The sequence below is a fragment of the Eleutherodactylus coqui genome, chromosome 9 (assembly GCF_035609145.1).
Source record: "Eleutherodactylus coqui strain aEleCoq1 chromosome 9, aEleCoq1.hap1, whole genome shotgun sequence".
Lineage (NCBI taxonomy): Eukaryota > Metazoa > Chordata > Amphibia > Anura > Eleutherodactylidae > Eleutherodactylus > Eleutherodactylus coqui.
In genome coordinates, this window is record NC_089845.1 from 79,122,844 (window position 1) to 79,143,458 (window position 20,615).

The 20,615-nt window shown below is 41.8% G+C and overlaps 1 protein-coding gene across 1 annotated transcript in view; it reads left to right on the top strand.

The window, feature by feature from the left end:
• DLGAP1 (DLG associated protein 1) overlaps positions 1–20,615 on the top strand; it is a 232,579-nt gene that overhangs the window by 161,907 nt on the left and 50,057 nt on the right. The window contains exons 5-6 of the mRNA XM_066579602.1: positions 8,416–8,780; positions 11,525–11,616. Of these exons, the coding sequence (XP_066435699.1) occupies positions 8,416–8,780; positions 11,525–11,616 (457 nt within the window). The remainder of the gene's footprint in view (positions 1–8,415; positions 8,781–11,524; positions 11,617–20,615) is intronic.

Genomic DNA, 20,615 nt, shown 5'->3' on the forward strand with positions numbered 1-20,615 from the left:
AAGGAGAGAGGAGGTGAGCCAGCAAGGGGAAGGAAAGGGGAGGCAACAGAATTGCAGCCTTGGCGTATATGCGCTGGGGCCTGTGCCGTCTGAACAGGTGCACAAGTGTTTGATTTGTGTGCCCATTGACGCGTTTTTACGGCGCCGGCGGGCGCACATAAAAACGCCTATGGCCATGTGAAAGAGGCCTTAGGGTGTATGTCGGGAGCTTTTCCGGATCCACATGATAAGGTAAGATCATTGAACACAGCCTACTGTGTATGGAGATAGTCTGCCTGTCCCCTAATGACTTCTGTTGGAGTAAGCAAGTATTATGCATGTTAGATTTTTACATGCCCAATCATATGTTCCCCTGGTGAGCCATCAGAGGAGTTTGACAAATGCCTACCCTCTTCTATGGATGACAGTTATACAAGTTTGGTCAATCCGCTTGTTCATTGAAGATTTTAGGTAGATGGCATCCTCGACTGTAAAGAGCTTAAGCTGCACTAGTTGCCCAGGACGAGTGATGAATAGATGGCAGCAATATCAAGTATATAAAGACTGATACTGTGAGGTGACATCTACGGATAAATAAAAGTAATCATCTTTATTTATATTGCCCCAACATATTGCACAGCACTTGCTACATCAGTTGTCACATTGTCTATGTTAGTTATTGTTATCAGAAGTGTACCTAGCACGGTAGGATGAGACACCCTGAAAAGCTTCTGACATTTATGCCGGCATATTCATAGACATTAACCCTTTGCAATCCAATTTTGGCTTCAGGGTTTCCTAGGGGGTTTTCTCTTTCTGCCATTATACAATAGCGCCATCTGCTGGCTGGAGCCAGTACTGCGGTATGGGACATGCTGGAGAGGCCTCTGACAACAGAGCGGCCAGTAATCTACAGTAAGAATACCCTGCAGGACATCTTCCGACATTGGAGCTGTACAGCTTTCAATCAGAATGTCTTTAGACGTCAGACAGTGGATTGGAAAGGGTTGATAGACAAACATTTGCCCAAAGAGTGTCTTTTTGACATACATTTGTTCCATATTCACTGTAACTATACAAATATAGTGTGTGAACACTTTTTTAGTGGCAATCTATGGCAGACAAATGCAACTGCATAGACATACAATTACATACATATGATCATTGCTTCAAATAGTCCCACCGAATGTAAACACCAAACCTCCACGATGGAAAGTCGGAAGTCTTTTACACCTGTTTTCACATCCACAAAGTATAAGTCTTTCCTTTATGCTTTTTCTCTCTCCAGCATCCACCCCTGGCTTTGAGTAAAAAAAGGTTCACAAATTTGCCCTAAACTGCATAGATTCTCTAAAACCCACTAAGGAGCAATAGTGATTCTCTACAAAGTCATATTTTCTGTGGTCAGCAGGGAATTGCTTTTTAGATATTAGTTAAAGAATCACAAAAAGTTGGACTTTACTTCAAGAATAGTTTGTATACCAAGGTTACAAAGGGTATGTACTAGAGATGAGCGAGTATACTTGCTAAGGCACATTACTCGAGCGAGTAGTGCCTTAGCCGAGTATCTCCCTGCTCGTCTCTAAAGATTCGGGGGCCGGCACGGGTGACAGGTGAGTTGCGACGGGGAGCAGGTGGGAGCGGGGGGAAAGAGAGGGAGAGAGAGATCTCCCTGCTCTCCCCCGCCCCTCCCCGGCCGCCGCCGGCCCCCGAATCTTTAGAGACGAGTGGGGAGATACTCGGCTAAGGCACTACTCACTCGAGTAATGTGCCTTAGTGAGTATACTCGCTCATCCCTAGTGTGTACACATAAATCCCCCTTACTGATATCTATGACATGACCAGGCCCATCATCCAGTAGCAGTCAGCTATCTACAACCTGCTTGTAACTTTTTGTTAATGGCAAAATAAAAAATTTTCACCCAAACCCCAAATGTTGTAAAATAAAGCGTTTCCCTGCATGTACCCTGTGCTCTAATCATATAGCAGACTATTGTTCTTCCGCTGTACACTACTTGCACACTCTTTGAAGCTGAGTCCCTTCACTATGCTTAATCACCCAAGAAGTTTGAATGCAACCCACCAATAGTCTTGTAAGAATGCGTCTTTTGAAGTAACCGTGACGACTTCTCTCACTCCCACAGAGGCAGCAAGAAACCACCAGACTAATTCATCCAAGCAGACTGGATTCCTCCTGTTAATATTTGATATTGAACGTTTGATTTCCTACCATAAAGAATGAACGTGGATAACCGAAAGTTACATTTGAAGGCCTAGAAAATTTGTATTCAGCCGAGTCTTTGAAAATCCATCTAGAAAGAACCTAGCTGAAAATAGGGTATGGCTCACTCTGCTCAGCCTGCTGTGAAGAAATATCCCTCCTGTTCTGGACTATTCATGCCGTATTTATTTGAAAGGGGATTAAGTCCTAGGGTGCCCTGACAGGAAACGTCATGTGATTAAGAAGAGGGCTCAGTCACAGCTTAAGCAAACTGTAAGCGCAGGGAGGAAATGATTTCTGCTCCACTTCATGCATTTTGGGTGAGTTATAACCATAGGGTCATTACATTCAACCTCAAGAACCTAGACTCTTCCACTTTAAAGAAGCTTGTTTTATAAATTACTAGAAGGAGAAGGCGCACAATGCATAATTCAGAAAGAAAGACACGAGATTTCCTAATTCTGGCATACCTGTTCACTTTGTACCGGGTGGGAGGAAACTTTTATAAATGAGTTGGTGAGACAAGGAGGCCACAGCTTTTTTTTACCAACACACAGAACTGTCTTATGTACAGGAAAGATATAATTCACCTTGGTGAATGTGCCATTCATTTAAAGGCAATCATACCAGTTAGCATATATGGATATGCATCCCGATGGGACACACATCCAGGGACATGGGTCATTTTATCAATAGTTTTCCGTCTATGAAAACTGGACAGTAATTTCATTTAGTTCATGCAATAGTTGTAGATATATTGTAGCAGATATTTCAGATTTGAATGCAACTGTTGAAATCTGTTTCTCCTGCAACTACTGGAATCAGAAAGAACTCTAAAAAATCTTTTAAAGGGGTTTTCATTTTTTTAAATAGGCTAATAGAAAAAAATGTTACCCTTTAAATGTTCTTTTGGTTCTGCAGTGATGACATCGTGTACATTGTTTATGTGAGTGCTGCAGCAATCACTGGCCTCAGCAATGATGCTGGTGTGTATAGAATGTGACCACTGAGGCCAGTGATTGACTGTAGTGGTCACATAATTGTTAAAAAAATTGTCCGCAATTCAGTATAAGGCCTCGGTCAGATGAGCGTTGTTTGCGCGCTGCTAAGCAACGTGTAAATAACGCTACTGAAAAAGATCGCGTGAACGGGCTGCCTCTAGCTCCGTGAAGCAGCCCGGCCACACATCCATGGTGCGGGCTTCCACAGCTCTCACAGGAGCCTATGGAAAGCAAGCTGCACAGCGGCGCACCACAGAGCTGACATGCGAGTCGTGCTCGCTGTCCTAACTTTGTTAGAAGCACCTGTGGAGTGAGGCTGAGGCCTTTTTTACACAGATGAGATTCTTGTGCCAGGTTTAAGCATTGTGAAATGCACAAATCTCGTGCAAATATGAACCCTATTCTTTTGAATGGGGTCATACATATGAGCACTTTTTTTCCCGCATCGCACCAATCTTCGGCCGTGTCCTCGCATCGCGTATTGTTTTCATTTGGGGTGGTGTGAGCACCGCGCCGCATGCCTGTGAACGCGAGTGTGATGCAAGGTTTCTGATAAAGAAACGCCTCGCATCTGTGGTGAAATGACATCTTGGTGAGTGCAATATGGCCTTTGTGAAATTAGCCGAAAGCTAATTTAATTCCACACAAAGGGTACCTAAACATCTTGTATATTCTATGTGACTATTCGGCAACGTGAGGACCCCCTCTATTAACCAGAGTGGCTGCTGCGCTGGAGGACTCTGTGCGACCACGTATCACATGGGTGCCCATTCATGGGGGATTGATAATAACACATTGCGTTGCTGCAGGGGAATCACCGTCACAATGTCTCCCCGTTGATCACCATGGATTACAGCTGCAATACAAAAGACGCCTGTCTTAACTGGTCTGTGTAACCAGACCAGTCAGATATACTAAATGTAGACTCTTACTTTTTGACATTTGTACATCATTTTAGATTGAAAAGGAAGCAACACAGAACTTATATCAAATTCTTACACTTTCACTGACTGATTTTGTGCATTTTGTGTATGTTTAGCCCATTAGGTTTAAATGTGGCTGGACTTAGGTTCAATGTAGAGTCAAATTAAAGGGGTTTTTCACGCAAAGTCTATTGAAGACCTATCGGGGTCCGCTGCTCAGGACCCCAGCCGATCAGCTGATTAGGTGTGGCTGTCAAGCTACAATACACAGGGGTCGGAAGGAGAGCATGTCATAAGAGAATCAATGAGCGCTGTGCCTGCAATTGCTTGCTCTGGCCTCTACACAGCGCCACTTACTTCCATTTGGACCCCTGTGTATTGTAACCCTGACAGCAGGTGCCAGATCAACTGATCAGCCAAGGTCCCAAGTGCAGACCCTAGCCAATTAAATATTGATGACAGGTTCTCAGGATAGGTCATAAATAGTATTTGCATATTATTATGCAAATAACGGTGGAGAGGTGAGTATATATATATATATATATATATATATAATATTTTTTATATTTTTTTATTTATTAATTTTTTTTAAATTTTTTAGACAAGCTAGGGATGATTTTCACTGCAGGGGTTGCCGTGGACCCCCATCCAGTGCTGTCACAATGTTCAGTGACAATAGAACTCCCCACGGGGAATGTTGATGTGCAGCACAGACCTATGCCTGCACACATATGCTATATTTTGCAGATACGCACGTTTGCATGCCTGTAAAACACGGACAAGTGAACACAGCATAGGGAACCAATGGTTCTAAATAGATGCGTGGTTTTGTGCGCGCGTATGTACGCACATAAACGCGCTCGTGTGATTGAGGCCTAAGCCAGAAGTTGAACCAATGTGAAGAGAAGTATAAGCCCTTCCTTTATAGTTCCCACTTAGATGCACTTCTTGCTTTGGCTCAAAAAACAGCAACCAAAATCTGTAGCTTTAAAAAAATTTTAGCGTTAAACCACCCTTGGAGTTCAAAAGAGAACCAAACTCAGACATGGCCATCTCTCCGCCTTTTCTGAGTTGGATGGTATCAACAAACGGTCATAGACGGCCCTGGAGGTTGTTAAAGTGGTGGAGGCCTCATATGCCCTCCCTATAATCTATACCTGTTTTGTAATGGCAGTGAATGTATGGATACATTTCCAACATTTTTCAAGGGAGATAAAGTAGTTTTGATTGAGGAACGAACTCTACAATCATCTTCGCCTCCGGCTGAATTGGCCACTTAGTTCTTGTTCATATGGTGCAATCTTAATTTTTTTCCACTCCTTCGACCAGCTTCTATTTCCATTAGAGAACTACTTTGACTTGTCCAAGTACCTTTGTGCTAAGAACATTGTCAACATTAGGTATAATTGTTCCCTGCTTCTAAATATTTTTGTGTAACTTTCTCCTTTGTGTACAAACTGCACATCCTGAGGTCTCTATAAGACACTTGGCATGCAGCGACATGTGAACATAGTTCTCTTTTGTTCTCGCTATGAAACGTTCATGTTGATTTGAAGTCGGTTTCACATTTGCTTGGATGTTGAATATTTGACTATTGTTGTTGAATTAATTGCAGGCCCCTCTGGCAGTAAGTTGTAATACAATAGTAAAACAAGAGCAAACACAAATCCATTCAGAATTCCTTTTAAAGGAGATGTCCCATGCAAGCACACCTTGTACCTCTTATGAAATATGAGTCACTTGTAGCCGGGAAATGACAGTGGCAGCGTGTCCGTGCCTGACAGAGGCGAGAGAGGAGGCTCTCTAGTTCTATACTCTCCTGCATACATCCTTCTAATAGTTTGTTTGTGATTACCAATGAACAAAACTATTCCACAATTTTAAGTTTGCCCGGGAATTCAGCCAAGAATTGGGTAATTGCAGATAAATTTCGATTTGGCACTTGTGATTAATAGAAATGCAGCGTTCCTGGTGTCCCAGTTTGATTTTCACTTGCCTTCCACTAGATTTTCTGTGACAGAACAAGTATTAGGCCGTCTTCACAAGCGGTATAGTCACTGCAGAATTTCCGATCTAGATTTTGCTGTGTTCACAATAAAAGCCATGAGGAGGAGATTTCAAAAATCTTTTTCACAGGGTATAGACATTTTTTGCAATGAGTTTGAAGTTTTTAAAAAAATGTAGAATGTCTATTTCTGCCGCAGAATTCAACCCTTGGAATAGAACATTTAAAGGGGTCTTGTCATAAAAAATGTTTATACTTACCTATTCCTCCCCAGGCGGTCTACTTATCGCTTCTTCTACTCACCAATCTTCTCCTGGCTCCTGCAGTTCCCGGGTCACCTTACCTCCAGCCAGCTGGATCCTCTTCTTCCTGTTATGCAGCGGCTTTCTTCTTCCTGCAGGTCAGTGTAGGCTACGTCACTAGTGACATAGCGTTCACTGCCTTACACGGAGTGCCGATTGCTATGCCGAGACTGCGCTCCACGCTAGGCAGTGAACGCTACATCATTAGTGGCATAGCGTGCATTGCCCTGCAGGAAGGAGAATGCTGGCAATGTACGTAACGTCACCAGACGAAGAAGAATCCGGCCGGCTGGAGATGACGTAACCCGGGGAGGACTGCAGGGAGAAGGTGCGGTAAGTAGACTGCCTGGGGAGGAATACCGGTAGGTAAGTATTGATTTTTTTTTTATGACAAAAACCTTTTAAATCCTGCAGCAGATACACAAGAAAAATGGAGGCCAAATCCATGCCATTTAATTGCAGATTTAGCCACTGAGGTTTTCCAGGGTAATTGCTGTGGGTTTTCAATTGCAGAATGCCCAAAGTGATTGCATTATGTGTGAAGGCAGCCCTAGGATAGAGAGAGAGATTCCTATGATGGTGACAGTTCGAGTACGTAAGCCCTGTGGTTGAACTGGGACACGTGTCCATATGCGGCCGTAATACTTTGATTTGGCCTATATTTCTTCCTCTACAGTTGGTAAGATAGAGAGCACTGCCTTAGGCTTCATATACACTAACAGCTCCATACAATCTTCAGGTTGTGAGCAGCTGTAATACAGTGCCCATGGAAATCTAAAGGCCAGGGGCGTAACTATAAAGGATGCAGGGGATGCGGTTGCACCCGGGCCGGGGGGCCTTAGGGGGCCCATAAAGCCTCTCTTCTCCATATAGGGAACCCAGTACTATAAGTAAAGCATTATAGTTGGGGGCCCTATTACAGGTTTTGCATAGGGGCCCAGAAGCTTCAAGTTACGCCTCTGCTAAAGGCCAATAATGTATCTCTGAATGCCTCATATTTTATATGAAATAAAAATCCATTGCTCTATTGGATACCACATTACAAAGCAAATCTCGCCTAGATACATTGGGGCACATTTATGGAAAGATTTACGTCAGCTTTTTGCATTAAAAAATCCCTAATTCACAAGAAGTATTTGGGCAGGTGGGCAGCTGCGGTTCTTATACACCAGGCTGACCACATGTAGGTAAGTTGTCACTGACAGCGGCTGGCCCTGTATATAATAAAAATGCATTTTTTGAAAGCAGTTGAAAATAGCAAAACATGCAAAAGCCATACTCAACTCACCCAATCCCCTGCCGCTTCTACTCCACGAGAGCCTACTGCTCCAGTTCTGCCGGTCCTCCGCCACTCCCATTACATCACTGTTAAGTCCTGCTACTCACTACCTACTGCTGTATTGATGATGTTCCTACACAGAGACATGTGACCACTGCAGCTAATCAATGGCAGAAGTGAGTCGATGACTGGCTGCAGCAATGACATGTCCTCGGTGCCGATGACATCATCGCTACACCAGGAAGTAGAAAGCTCTGATGGATCAAGCAATGGTAGAACAGGAGGGATGGGAGATAGAGTGAGGTCAGTATAGCTTTTTTATGTGTTTTGCCACCACTGCTTACAAAAAACATTTCTGCCTTTATAAGTTCTTTAACTTCCTATTAGCTCCAAGTAGCAATTTGTGGACTTGTGTATTAGGACATGTGGTTACATGGAATACGAATGGTATATCTTTTAATGGTCATATCTGTCAGCTTATGTTATAAGTGGGAGATGCAGCGCAATGAATGTCATCAACATGTCCTCATCTTACCTTGGTCTTTTACATTTCTCTGTTCTGAAGTGCTATCCACATTAGACTGAATTCACAAGTATCGTTGTGAATGTTGCAGGAAGACAGTGTTTTAGAATATGATATAATTTACACATAGGGAAGAAAAGTAATTAGAAGTGTTAATTGATTATCTTTGGCTTCTTTTTCAGTATCGTCATGTATTACAACATATAAAAAGACACCTCCTCCAGTACCACCCCGGACAACAACCAAACCTTTCATCTCCATCACTGCTCAGAGTAGCACAGAATCTGCCCAAGATGCCTACATGGATGGACATGGACAAAGGGGGGATATGATCAGTCAGTCAGGGCTCAGTAATTCTACTGAGAGTCTGGACAGTATGAAAGCACTTACAGCTGCTATTGAGGCTGCCAACGCTCAGATTCATGGCCCAGCAAGCCAGCACATGGACAACACCATGACGGTAAACTCCACTTCAACTGTTTCCACCATCACTGCAGATGACAGGAAGAAGAATCTGTTCAGGAAAAACCTGTCCATTGGAATACAGGTAAATCTAGCTGTTCTACATCTCCACTTTCCAAAAGTCATTGCTTTTTTATTTTTCCATCATCATAGCTTTCTGAGGGCTTGCTTTTTGTGGAATGAATTGTATTTTTTAAGGACACCATTTTGGGGTACCTATAATATACTGCACAATTTTTAGTCATTTTTGGGAGAACAGCAATTTTGCCATTGTTTTTTGGATCTTTATGGTGTTCTCTGTGTGATAACCTTTATTGTGCACATCATAATTGTGATACCCAATTTCTGTTGTTTTGTTATGCAGGACAACTTGTAGTTTTTCATTGATATAATCTTAGGGTCCACAGGACTTTATTACTTTTCATTCCTATTTTTGGGTGGTGGGGTGTACAGAAAACATTAATTCTGTCATTGTTTATAGATTTTTAGAATGTTGACCATATGTGATAGATAACAAGTTCATTTTTTATTATGGGTTAGATGTGGCAATAGCAATTATGTGTATTTTCCTAAATCTTTACATATGTTTCAAAAGCAGAAAAAGTATTCTGTAATTCCTTTTTTACAAATTTTTTTTCTATACACTTTTGTCATTTTTTAATTTTTTTTTCTATTGGTGTAAGGTCTGGACTGCAGGCGGCCAGTTCAGCCCACAGACTCTTCTTCTGCAAAGCCATGCTGTTGTGATGGTTTAGTATTGTCTTGCTGAAATGTACAAGGCCTTCTCTGAAACAGACATTGTCATTTTAAAACCTCTATGTACTGCTCAGAACTGATAGTGCCTTGCAAGATGTGTAAGCTGCTAATGCCATGGGCACTAATGTAACCCCAATTGTTCCACAATATTAAGACAGTTTTTCACAGATTGGTGAACCTGTAACCACCTTTGCTTCTGAGAGACTCTGCCTCTCTAACATGCTCTTTTTATGCACAGCCATGTGACTTAGTATAAAATTGACCCTCCAGCTGTTTTTCATCTCAGCTCATCCTTTTGCACTTTCGCACAAAGCTTTTACATATATCTTAAGTTGTCTAGGGATGCCAACCACATTAGTCTCGATGGGGCAACAGTAGATCTCCTTTTCCTAGGAATTACTTACCTTATGGCCCGAATAAAAAATCTCAGCAGAGATCCCTTGGTTCGCGCCAGTCAGCCTGGAATTATTGACAGCAGAGCAATCCCAGGGGTGATATTGATTGGGTTTTTACATACTGCGGCGTAAAGAGCCCCAACTTCCTGCCACAGGGACTAGATTAATAGACATGACCACCAGCGATGTAAAAAGGTCCCTTTCTCTTGGAGGCATATTAAACATGTATCTGGGTACTGGGGGTAAATTCTGTCTATCCCTGCCAGGGTTTTATACCATCTTGTCAGGATTGTATAATTAAGTTCCTGTATCCTACTGGACATATTCATTTTGTGGGTCAGCATGTAGGCCTTCCTACACGACTTCTCTGAAGGTTCGCCACCCAGGTCCTGCCCAACTCTGTTCCAACATCTGGCCTCCCTCTTGAGCATCACTCTCCATGAGTAGGTGAAATAACGAGTTAATTTTTCAAATGAAATCGAAAAATGTTTCACTTCTCATATATGAACTTCTCATATGTGTTCTATTGTGAATAAAATATGGTGCTATGAGATTCCCAAATCATTGCATTCTTTTTTCCTTTATATTCATTTACATTTTACATAGCGTCTCAACTTTTTTGGAATTAGGGTTCGTCAGTACTCTAAAACGTTGTTCCATGTAATGCGGCATTTAGATTGATTCTCATAGAATCATAGAATGGTAGAGTTGGAAGGGACCTCCAGGATCATCAGGTCCAACCCCCTGCTCAGTGCAGGATTCACTAAATCATCCCAGACAGATATTTGTCCAGCCACTCTAAGCTTTTTTAGAAAAAAACTTTACACTCTATTAGCCACTCCTTGACGCTTTAAGCAATCTATTACTTTAAAGTGTGGTAATTGTCTATCAGCTGGTGGAGACAGAGGAGCCTCGTATCTACAAAGTGAGCAGAACTGAGGTGGTTGCCCTACCTGTCGAAAACTGTTAGTGGTGGCAGCAAAGTATGTTGGGACGTGCTAGGTCATGTTGGGTGCGATTTAGGCTCCATCTTGCATGAGTGCAGGAGGAAGCTGGAAATAAGTCAACTCTGCGGTCTGCACCTGGGTGCCGTATGTCACAGGTTGGTGGCTGTTGGACCCGTATAACTCCATAGCCATGACAATGTCCACTTTACGAAACATTTTTAATAATCAAAAATATTATTAAAAGGAACCTGTCACCAGATTCAAGCTGGCTAGACAACAGCATGAACTTGGTACGGACATTGCAGGTATATTTTGTTTTGAAACCTTTATTCTGATACTTTGAAAATCCACTCAGAACAGGGCTTGGAATCACAGGGACAGAGCCTCTCCGATCTATCTCCTCCTGGATCACCTAGATTGACAAGTCTCTCCCAGGGAAAGACCTGTCAGTTTAGAAGATCCCGGTAGGGAGAGGCCAATGAGGTCCTATTCCTGTGACTCCAAGCACCAGATTTTCTACATATGTTTTTCTGACATGCTACCCGTGGTTTTGGACAGCATGAACTTGGTGACAGATTTCCTTTAATGAGCCTTTAATAAGTTAGTTGTTGAGTGTTTGTTTTCATGCTTGTACACACATTTCTCGTTGTGACCACACAATTCTAAACACACACTTGTTAATACTAGTAAAGTCTTACAATCGTATTAACTGTTTAATATTGTTTTTTAAGGTTGATGGGCCAGAAGACGCTGCAACTGCAGAACAGAGAGAGGCAGCCTACAGATATCAGTCAGTGGGAATTCAAGTGGAAGAAGAAAGAGCGTAAGCAATCATATTTAATGTTACTATGCAGTATTAAAATAGTGAAGAAAAAATGTGATGGGTGTAGGTGCAGCTGACCGAAATATAAGGTTTAGTACAATACAGAAAGTAAGCTCAGCTTCTCCGTTTTATTGTAAACTAGCATAAAAAGACGCATTTCGGAGCAATGCCCCTTCAGTTATACTGGGGATACATCTTGTGTTGGCTATTGGTATGTGCATGGTGTACCAGGCAAAAAGGCAAAGTTGGCACACCATGCACATACCAATAGCCAACACAAAGTGTATCCCAACTATAAGTGAGAAAGGGGTGTTGCCCGAAATGCGTCTTTTTATGCTGGCTTAAAATAAAACGAAGAAGCTGAGCTTACTTTCTGTATTGTACTGAACTTTATGTTTCGGTCAGCTGCGCCTACACCCATCACATTTTTTTCTTCACTAATCCATCAGAATAGTCTCACCTGTCAGTGCGACTATCATTGGGTTGGCTGTACCCAAACAACCAGGTCTTTTCCATGACCCACCATCTTAACGAGAGAGAAGAATCACATCTACTGCACGTTCCTCTACCTATAATTTTTCTAACTCACTCGCCCATTCGGGTAGTTCCACCCCTGTTTTTTGTTCCTTTCACCTATCTACTTAGTATTAAAATAGTGCATTTATAGGTAGCGAATACAGTTTAGTTGATGAACAGTGATGTAAGGGTGGTTTCACATCTGCGTTGGAGATTCGGCTTTCCTGTTCCGTTTGAGGAGCAGGAAAGGGAAATCCATGCAGCCGAATGGCTCTGTCTCTGGACGGAACTGAACAGCGCTGGACGGACCCCATTGACTGAACAATTCAAGGAGCTAGTGGTCCATGCACTTTCCGCTAAGCTGCCCAGCTTTTGAACCGAAGAAAAAGCGCTGCATGCAGCACTTTTTCTTCCGGTATTTTCAGCCAGCGATGGAACCCTATTTCTTTGGTGGATACTAAGTCACTCTTGGCTTACGTCTGAAGAGTTGAGACATAGTTTGTACCTGATGACTAAGGTGTTTCATAACTGAATTTATATCTAAGGAATAAAATGAAATGTATCTAGTTCATGATGGAGCTTGTAGCAATCTTACATAATATAAGGTATAATACACCCAGAACTGTCAAATATAGAGCATTGTACGTGCTGGCCATAAATCAGGGATCCCTATCATCTATAACCTCATTATTTTTCTCACACAAATGCTTTTGGTAAAGTCTAATATTCTTGTATTTACATAGAAAAGGTTTCACAGGGAGTTTTGAGAATCACTGATACAATCAATTACTGTATTTGCTGAGTAGTGAGGTCAGTGGCCTCAATGAAAAGATATAGGGCAGTCATTTCCTCCTGATGAAATACAGTTTTCATCTTCACATTGTTATTTTCTTATTGAAATCTGTGTCTAAGCAAATGAAGTAACAAATTAAATTGATGGAAGTGAGCATATTAGGTGGTCACTAGAGATGAGCGAACTTACTCGGTTCGGGTGTTTTTGGACCCGAGCACCGCTTTTTCCGAGTAACTGACTACTCGGACGAAAAGATTCGGGGTGCGCTGGGGGTGCGCGGGGGGTTGCAGAGGGGAGTGGGGGGGGGAGAGCGAGAGAGAGCTCCCCCCTGTTCCCCACTGCTAACCCCCCACTCCACCACGCCGCCCCCCGGTGCCCCCCGAATCTTTTCGTCCAAGTAGTCAGTTACTCGGAAAAAGCGGTGCTCGGGTCCAAAAACACCCGAACCGAGTAAGTTCACTCATCTCTAGTGGTCACATGTAATATACTCCAAGTACCAATTCACTCCCCATAAGCAGATGCCAAGGAGTGTTCTGCAGGCCATCTCTACATGAATTAAGATGAAGAATGCATGTATTCATCATACATGGGTGTAGATAAATACAAAGATCTGCTCTTAGGCATTGTATGGTTACATATGCTGTATTATAAAGTGCACCCACATTATTCAGGGTGTCTCAGAACGGCAGGAAAACAGGAAGATATTGTATAACGGTACACTGTGGATATGATTTTCTTTCTATTTGCTATAGACTAAGCAGCATTTATGTTTATGGTTGGTAGATTCTATAATTTTTACTCATATTCACGTTATAAGTGAATGAGAACGACTGAACGATTGCTGTTTAAACTGAATGATAAGTGAATGAGCCAACAATGGTTTTTATGTTTGCATAACATGAACGACAAGCAAAAACCAAACAATTATCGTTGCATTCGGTCATTTTCATTGAATGTCACAACATAAATCGTTTTAACAAGATGGCTACAGAAAGCACTAATTTGTCTTGTAGCCATTACAACGTGTTTACGCCCATTCTTTACAGCAACTCCACCAGCCAAAGAGTCACCAAGACAATTTCCTAAACAATCTTTGGGAATTTGAGACAAGACATTAGATTTTAGCACTTGCCCCCCCCCCACCACCACCATTCCCCCTCCTTCTCTCTTTTTCCCTCTTTATTATACCTATGTGTTAAATTGGATAATGGACTGGTAGATAATACAGTATATATTTCGGGTTTTATATTCATTGCCCATATAAAACAGTATATTTCCCGTCTAGTGTGCTATTCATCTCTACTGTTCTAATTAGTTGCCATGAAATTCTTTGAACAGGCAGATAAATTCCTTTCGTGAAGATGAAAGCACAGCTTTTGCACAAGTTCAACATTGCAGTGAATTATTTCAGTTCTGCTCTGGTTGCTGCTTTGCTCAAAGCAGGAAGTGGTACTTGCTCTGTCAACAAAAATGTGAGAAGTAATACTTCTGTTATAATGTGCTTCATCTGATGGACCGTGAGATCTCATCAGTCATGTACAGTATTGTGAACATCATAGGTCACTGTCAATAAGGTCCTAGTTGGACAGACATACAGTCATGCAGATCAGATAGCCAACGGTGGGCTTTATGGTTTCCATACACATCAGCTAAACATCAGTGGGACTAACTGACCATCTAATGTTTATGATTGTGTCTTGACTTTCCCCAAATTGCAGATGTCAGGGGAAAGAAGGATTGGGCAGATTGGATTGCATCATGCCAAATCATCAATTCTTGTGGGAAATAAGCCAGTGCCAGAGGTGTCTGACAGCGTCTTATTCCCATCTCTCTGTCAAGAACATAGGCATGCTGAGCCGAGTCAACTGTGCATATGTATGATTGAATATATGTGAACAAATTACTATCCTGATTTCTTAATGGATGGTCATCTACTTAAAGGGGTATTCCCATCTCTGCTTTTTGTAGCTGAAATGGGAAACCACTGCCATAGGTGCCAGCCACCATCTGGAGCCTACGGAAATTGATCTGGTGCGAGGAATTGAGCTAAGCAGCAGTTTGTGTGAAAAAGACTTGGGTATACTAATAGATCACAGACTGAACATGAGTCAACAGTGTGGTGCAGCAGCAAAAAAGGCAAACACAATTCTGGGATATATTAAGAGAAGCATAGAGTCTAGATCACGTGAGGCAATTATCCCCGTCTACTCTTCCTTAGTCAGACTATATCTGGAATACTGTGTCCAGTTTTGGGCACCCCAATGTAAAAAAGACATAGACAAACTGGAGCAAGTTCAGAGAAGAACTACGAGGATGGTGAATGGTCTGCAAACCATGACCTATGTGGAACGGTTAAAGGATCTGGGAATGTTTAGCTTGCAAAAAAGAAGGCTGAGAGGAGACTTAATAGCTGTCTACAAATATCTGAAGGGCTGTCACAGTGCAGAGGGATCAGCCCTATTCTCATTTGCACAAGGAATGACTAGAAGCAATGGGATGAGAATAAAAAGGAGGAGACACAGATTAAATATTAGAAAAAACTTTCTGACAGTGAGGGTGATCAATGAGTGGAACAGGTTGCCACAGGAGGTGATGAGTTCTCCTTCAATTGATGTCTACAAACAGAGGCTGGACAGACATCTGTCTGGGATGATTTAGTGAATCCTGTATTAAGCAGGGGGTTGGACCCGATGATCCTGGACGTCCTTTCCAACTCTACCATTCTATGAAACAGCAAAGTGCTTAGTGCAGCGCTGCTTCCAAAGCTCTCACAGAAGTGAATGGGAGCCTAGGGAAAGAGTGTACCACAGCGAGCTCTGCTATTTACTAAACTCCTATTCACTTCAATGAGAGCTACGGAAACAGCGCTGCACTAAGCGCTCCGCTCATTCCTGTCAGGTGGTTGGAACAGAGCAGTTGGGTTTTCCTATCTCAGCCGTGAAAAGCCAAGATGGGAATAGCAACAACAAAGGAGAAAAGGCAGCTCCTTAAAAACACTTCTTTTATTAGAAATTCATAAAATTATAAATGGTAGGTACCGTGTGACACCATGTCTATGCACAGACGCGTTTCGAAAGACACTTCTTTCTTGATCACAGCTCTGAACTAGCTACTAACCAGATGAAGATAACTTTTTGTTAAGTGTATTGCAAGATGGGAATACCGCTTTAAGTTCATTCTCTATTTTGTTGCATGCAATGTACATACAGTTGCTCCTTAGCTAAAGACTACAAACTGTCACTCTTAGTAGTAATGCTGAGAAACAAACATGTTTGTACTATACTGCTAAAGAGCAAATGAGGAGCAACTAACAGAATAAATCAGCATGCTGCAAATGTTATGGAGACCGATCCTACCCTGTATTTCTGTGTTCCTATTTCTATACTAGCCTTTGGGCAATGCTAATTTTGAAGTCTAATTCATTTATATAAGAAATGGAGGAGGAAAGTGACAAAGGCTAATCGGATGCATTAGTTATCCTCCATGGAAGGCTACCCCCACTGATATTAAAGGGAAGGAATGTCACAGCTTGTTTTGTCTCATGGCCTTTTAACCCACTTCTTGACCAGTCACTCGTCACTGCCCTCAGTGCGGTTCTCCCATGGGAGGATCTCCGTGCTCTGTACCATGCAGTGCTGATGGATTTACAGCTGCTTCAGGCTTGGAGCCGAATACACTTGGACTTAGTATAGTGTATATGAGATGACTTTATCAGCTTTCCTTTGGTAAACGGTATATGATCTAGTTATTTTACTTTATGATATTAATATAAGATGCATGTTCCAGTAATCTATAGGGGCACCTTGTGACTGAGCCGCTACATTTCAGCACCATATAATATGGCTTCTCTATTTACTTCTTATGGCCATCATATCATGTGATATAACTTAAGGGAAATGACTAGACTAGATAGTAAATACTGCTACCTAGATATTCTCTAATATATTACTATTAACCAAGTTGTTTCATTTACAATTAAGGTAACAGGAGGAGGGGGGGGGGGGGTTGAGGGGAAGTCAAATTCCCAGTGGCTACTCTCCTAATACCGTCAGTTCACAGACAACACTTATATCAATGAAGAGAGAAGAGGAACTGTTGTTATGTCCATGGACACATAAGAACAGCCCTTCTCCATTCAGAGAATGCCCAGGCAATAAACAGAGTCTGCATTTTTCTGACGGTACCAGGGAGAGCAGTCACAGTGAATTTGATCTTCCCTTTTACCTAAATTGTTGCCGGTTGTAAAGCGAATGATTGAGGTAACAGCAACATATTAGGAATTGCTGACAATGCATTTACTAATATATAAGTGACAGAGCAACAAAGGAGAAGTAGCTTTAACCAAGAACACAGACAGGGGAAACTATTTGTCAACTCCGGAAGTACTAGAAGAATGGGGACGTTCCCATGGAGGAGAATGAAGAAAAAAATCCTCAAAAATTCAGACCAACCTTCAGCTGACAATTGTGATTGTGTCTTGTATCTTCAGGTCAAGTAAAACATCGGCTTTAAGATTCTGACATTTTGAATTTGAAGTTCTATTAGGTTAGATGAAAATATTACAGATTAAAATCAGATTTTTTTGGCTGAATCTGGCCAAGTTTCTCTATTCTTAGTGCTTTTAGGAAAAATGCAGTTTTTTAACCTTTTTTTTTTTTAAACATTTTTTGCCCTCTTTTTTTTGGGAAAGAAACGCTGATGCCAGATGTTAGCTGTAGGTCAATAGAGAGTTATGAAGCACTGAACAAACAGTGTGGTTTTTGTGGCATCTTTCCTAACGTTTGGTATGTCTTTTTGGTTTGTGGTGTTTTTTCAGCCATTTCCTTATAGATTTTTCTATAGGAGATTAAAAAAACACCTCAAAAATGTATTTGCATATAAATAATGTCACAATGAAAATCTTTAACTTCATGGACTTTTTTACAAGTTAGGAAAATTGCCACAAAACAATAAGGAATCCTAAGGCTGGGGTCACACAGGGCCGATTTGCCGCGGAAATTCCATGCAGGGGTGGGAGTGAGGGGGAGAGAGATCTCTCTCACTCTTCCCCCCCCCCCCCCCCTCCCCTCCGCTCCCCCCAGCCGCCCCCCTCTGCTTTTGCTCGGACGAGAATGTAGTTACTCGATTACTCGAGAAGAGTGAAGCTCACTCGAGTAACTGCCTTTACCGAGCGTGCTCGCTCATCTCTAATTATTATGCATCATTAGTCTACAACACTACATGCTGCTCTGACTGGCCAGCACTGCTCACCTTTTTGTTAAAAACCTATGTTGCCCATATAGTATAGCAGCAGGAGAGAATGCTTCAGATAAAGTATAGTTGTTACACTTCTGATAGCTGTCAGCCCAATGCCCGTTGGTTCCTGAGGCTTAAAGGGGTATTCCAGGACTTTTACTCTGTTTACTATTGATGACTAATTTTCCTGCACTTGGGATTACTGGCAATCAGCTGATCTCAGCCCCACCACCACCACTCATTGCAGCTGAGCCTGGATGTTGGCAGCTCCGTCCTCATTGCAGTCGAAGCCTAAAGTGTAATGGAAGGCATAGCTCCCCTGTGATTGGCTGAGCAGTCACATGCACTGTGAACCCAAAAAACAGTCAGCAGTCCCAACAAATTATTTAAACGTGAAGCTGCATGTAAGCCATGGCTGCGACCAAATACTTGGGCATTCTAATCCTCAACCCAACACTGGATTTGTCCTGGCTTCCTCCTGAAAAGCCTTTGGAGGGTAAATCCCAGTGTTGGGTTGAGTATTAGTATGCCCATGCTTTTAATATTATAAGCGCTTACTACTTTTATCTTTGTGACTATATGGAACAAAGCTTTTATTTCAACTGTGTCAGAGATTCTGCACTATGTTCCCTTCTTAATCCTCACATAGGTAGAGGATTCCAACTGGTCTTAAAACCTTCATAAGACTGGAGATGTAGTAGGAATGCATCATGTAAGGGAACAGATGATATCATAAGGACGCCAATGATAAGATCTGTCCTGCGTTGCATTTTCCTCTACAGTTAAAGGGTGTGAAGTTATATTTGTAACTGTTGAACTGTAAGGATTTGTCACTTACACTAATTTGACACCATAGGTGAAACAGACTGTTGCTAGCCATCCTGATTTATTTTTACAGTTTTGTTTTCACTGAAGAAAATGCTTTCTTGTTTTCTACATAGACTGAGTATAGCTGGTTATTAACCCTTTCCAATCCAATTTGTATCCTGGTTTTCCTAGGGGGCTTACTCTTTTTCTGCTGTTATACAACAGCACTATCAGCTGGCTAAAGCCAGTACTGCATGAGGTGACATGTTGGATAGGCTCCGACAGCAGAGAGGCTGGCAATATACAGTAAAAAAAAAAAACCAACGGATGTCTTTCAACATCGAAGCTGTACAGCGTTAAATCATAATGTTTTAAGACATCAGACAGTGGATTGGAAAGGGTTAATGTACAAACAATCTGACTGATAATGAGCAGTCATGCAGATAATGTGTGTATATGCCATAAGAACACGATCCCAATAGTTGTTGGCTGTTTTTGCATCCCCACCACTATTTTCCTCACCTAAGATATAGCTTTGTATCCTGCCTACACTGTAGACTCACCTTTGGTCAACCTGCATGTGTAGAAGAAGGACAACCATTTAAAATGTAACCTTTATTATAACTTATTAAAGTATCCCATCACAAAAATACATTGAAAAAAAGAGAGGGGGAAGAGGTCAGACTTGCTCTGTCCTGACCCTATCACATGACCATTCCTACCAAAAACTGGGATAACCGTCTTGATAAGGCAACTCCAACAAGAATCTCGTATCACTGACCTGTCACGCTCTATAATCAGAGTGTGGAAGGAAAGTCTCTTGGTCAGATAGATACAAAATTGTTGTAGCCTGTCAAATTACCATAAAAATGTCTCTTTCTATTCAAATTAGAGCACAGAAGGTGCCCTTATATAAAATATGGTGGCAACTATTCATACACATGGTTGAATTAAGAGTAAAGAAGGAGGTCCACACCATATATCCATAAAGGGCATGTATGAATCTAAGCATATTTAATCATGGAATGGTAGAGTTGGAAGGGACCTCCAGGGTCATCGGGTCCAACCCCCTGCTCAATGCAGGATTCACTATATCATCCCAGACAGATGTCTATCCAGCCTCTGTTTGAAGACTTTCATTGAAGGAGAACTCACCCCCTCCCGTGGCAACCTGTTCCACTCATTGATCAACCTCACTGTCAGAAAGTTTTGAAAAAACTTTTTGACAGTGTATCAAGCAGTCCACACTGTCTGGATTAAGCAACAATCTTACTCCCAGAATCTCTGTTTTTCAGTTATATAATACACATTACTTATAGATATATGAAACCAAGAAAGCATGGTTTAAATTCAGCCATTCTTCCGTACACCCCAGCTATAATCACCACATATTAGAGACAATTATTGTCAGAATCCAGGCATAAAGAAACAAATAGAACAGATTAATACCATAGATATCTCACTCCACTCTGATGCATTTCCCTGGGCTATACAATAAAGCCTTAGTCCCTCAGGGAGTCCTTGTTATTCAGACCATCGATTAAACATAAGAGCATAATCAGATATCAATCCACATTGCTGCATTTATGAGCAAAACCCATTTGCATGGGGACAGTAGTTATGTGTCCTTATGCATGCTAATCAGTAC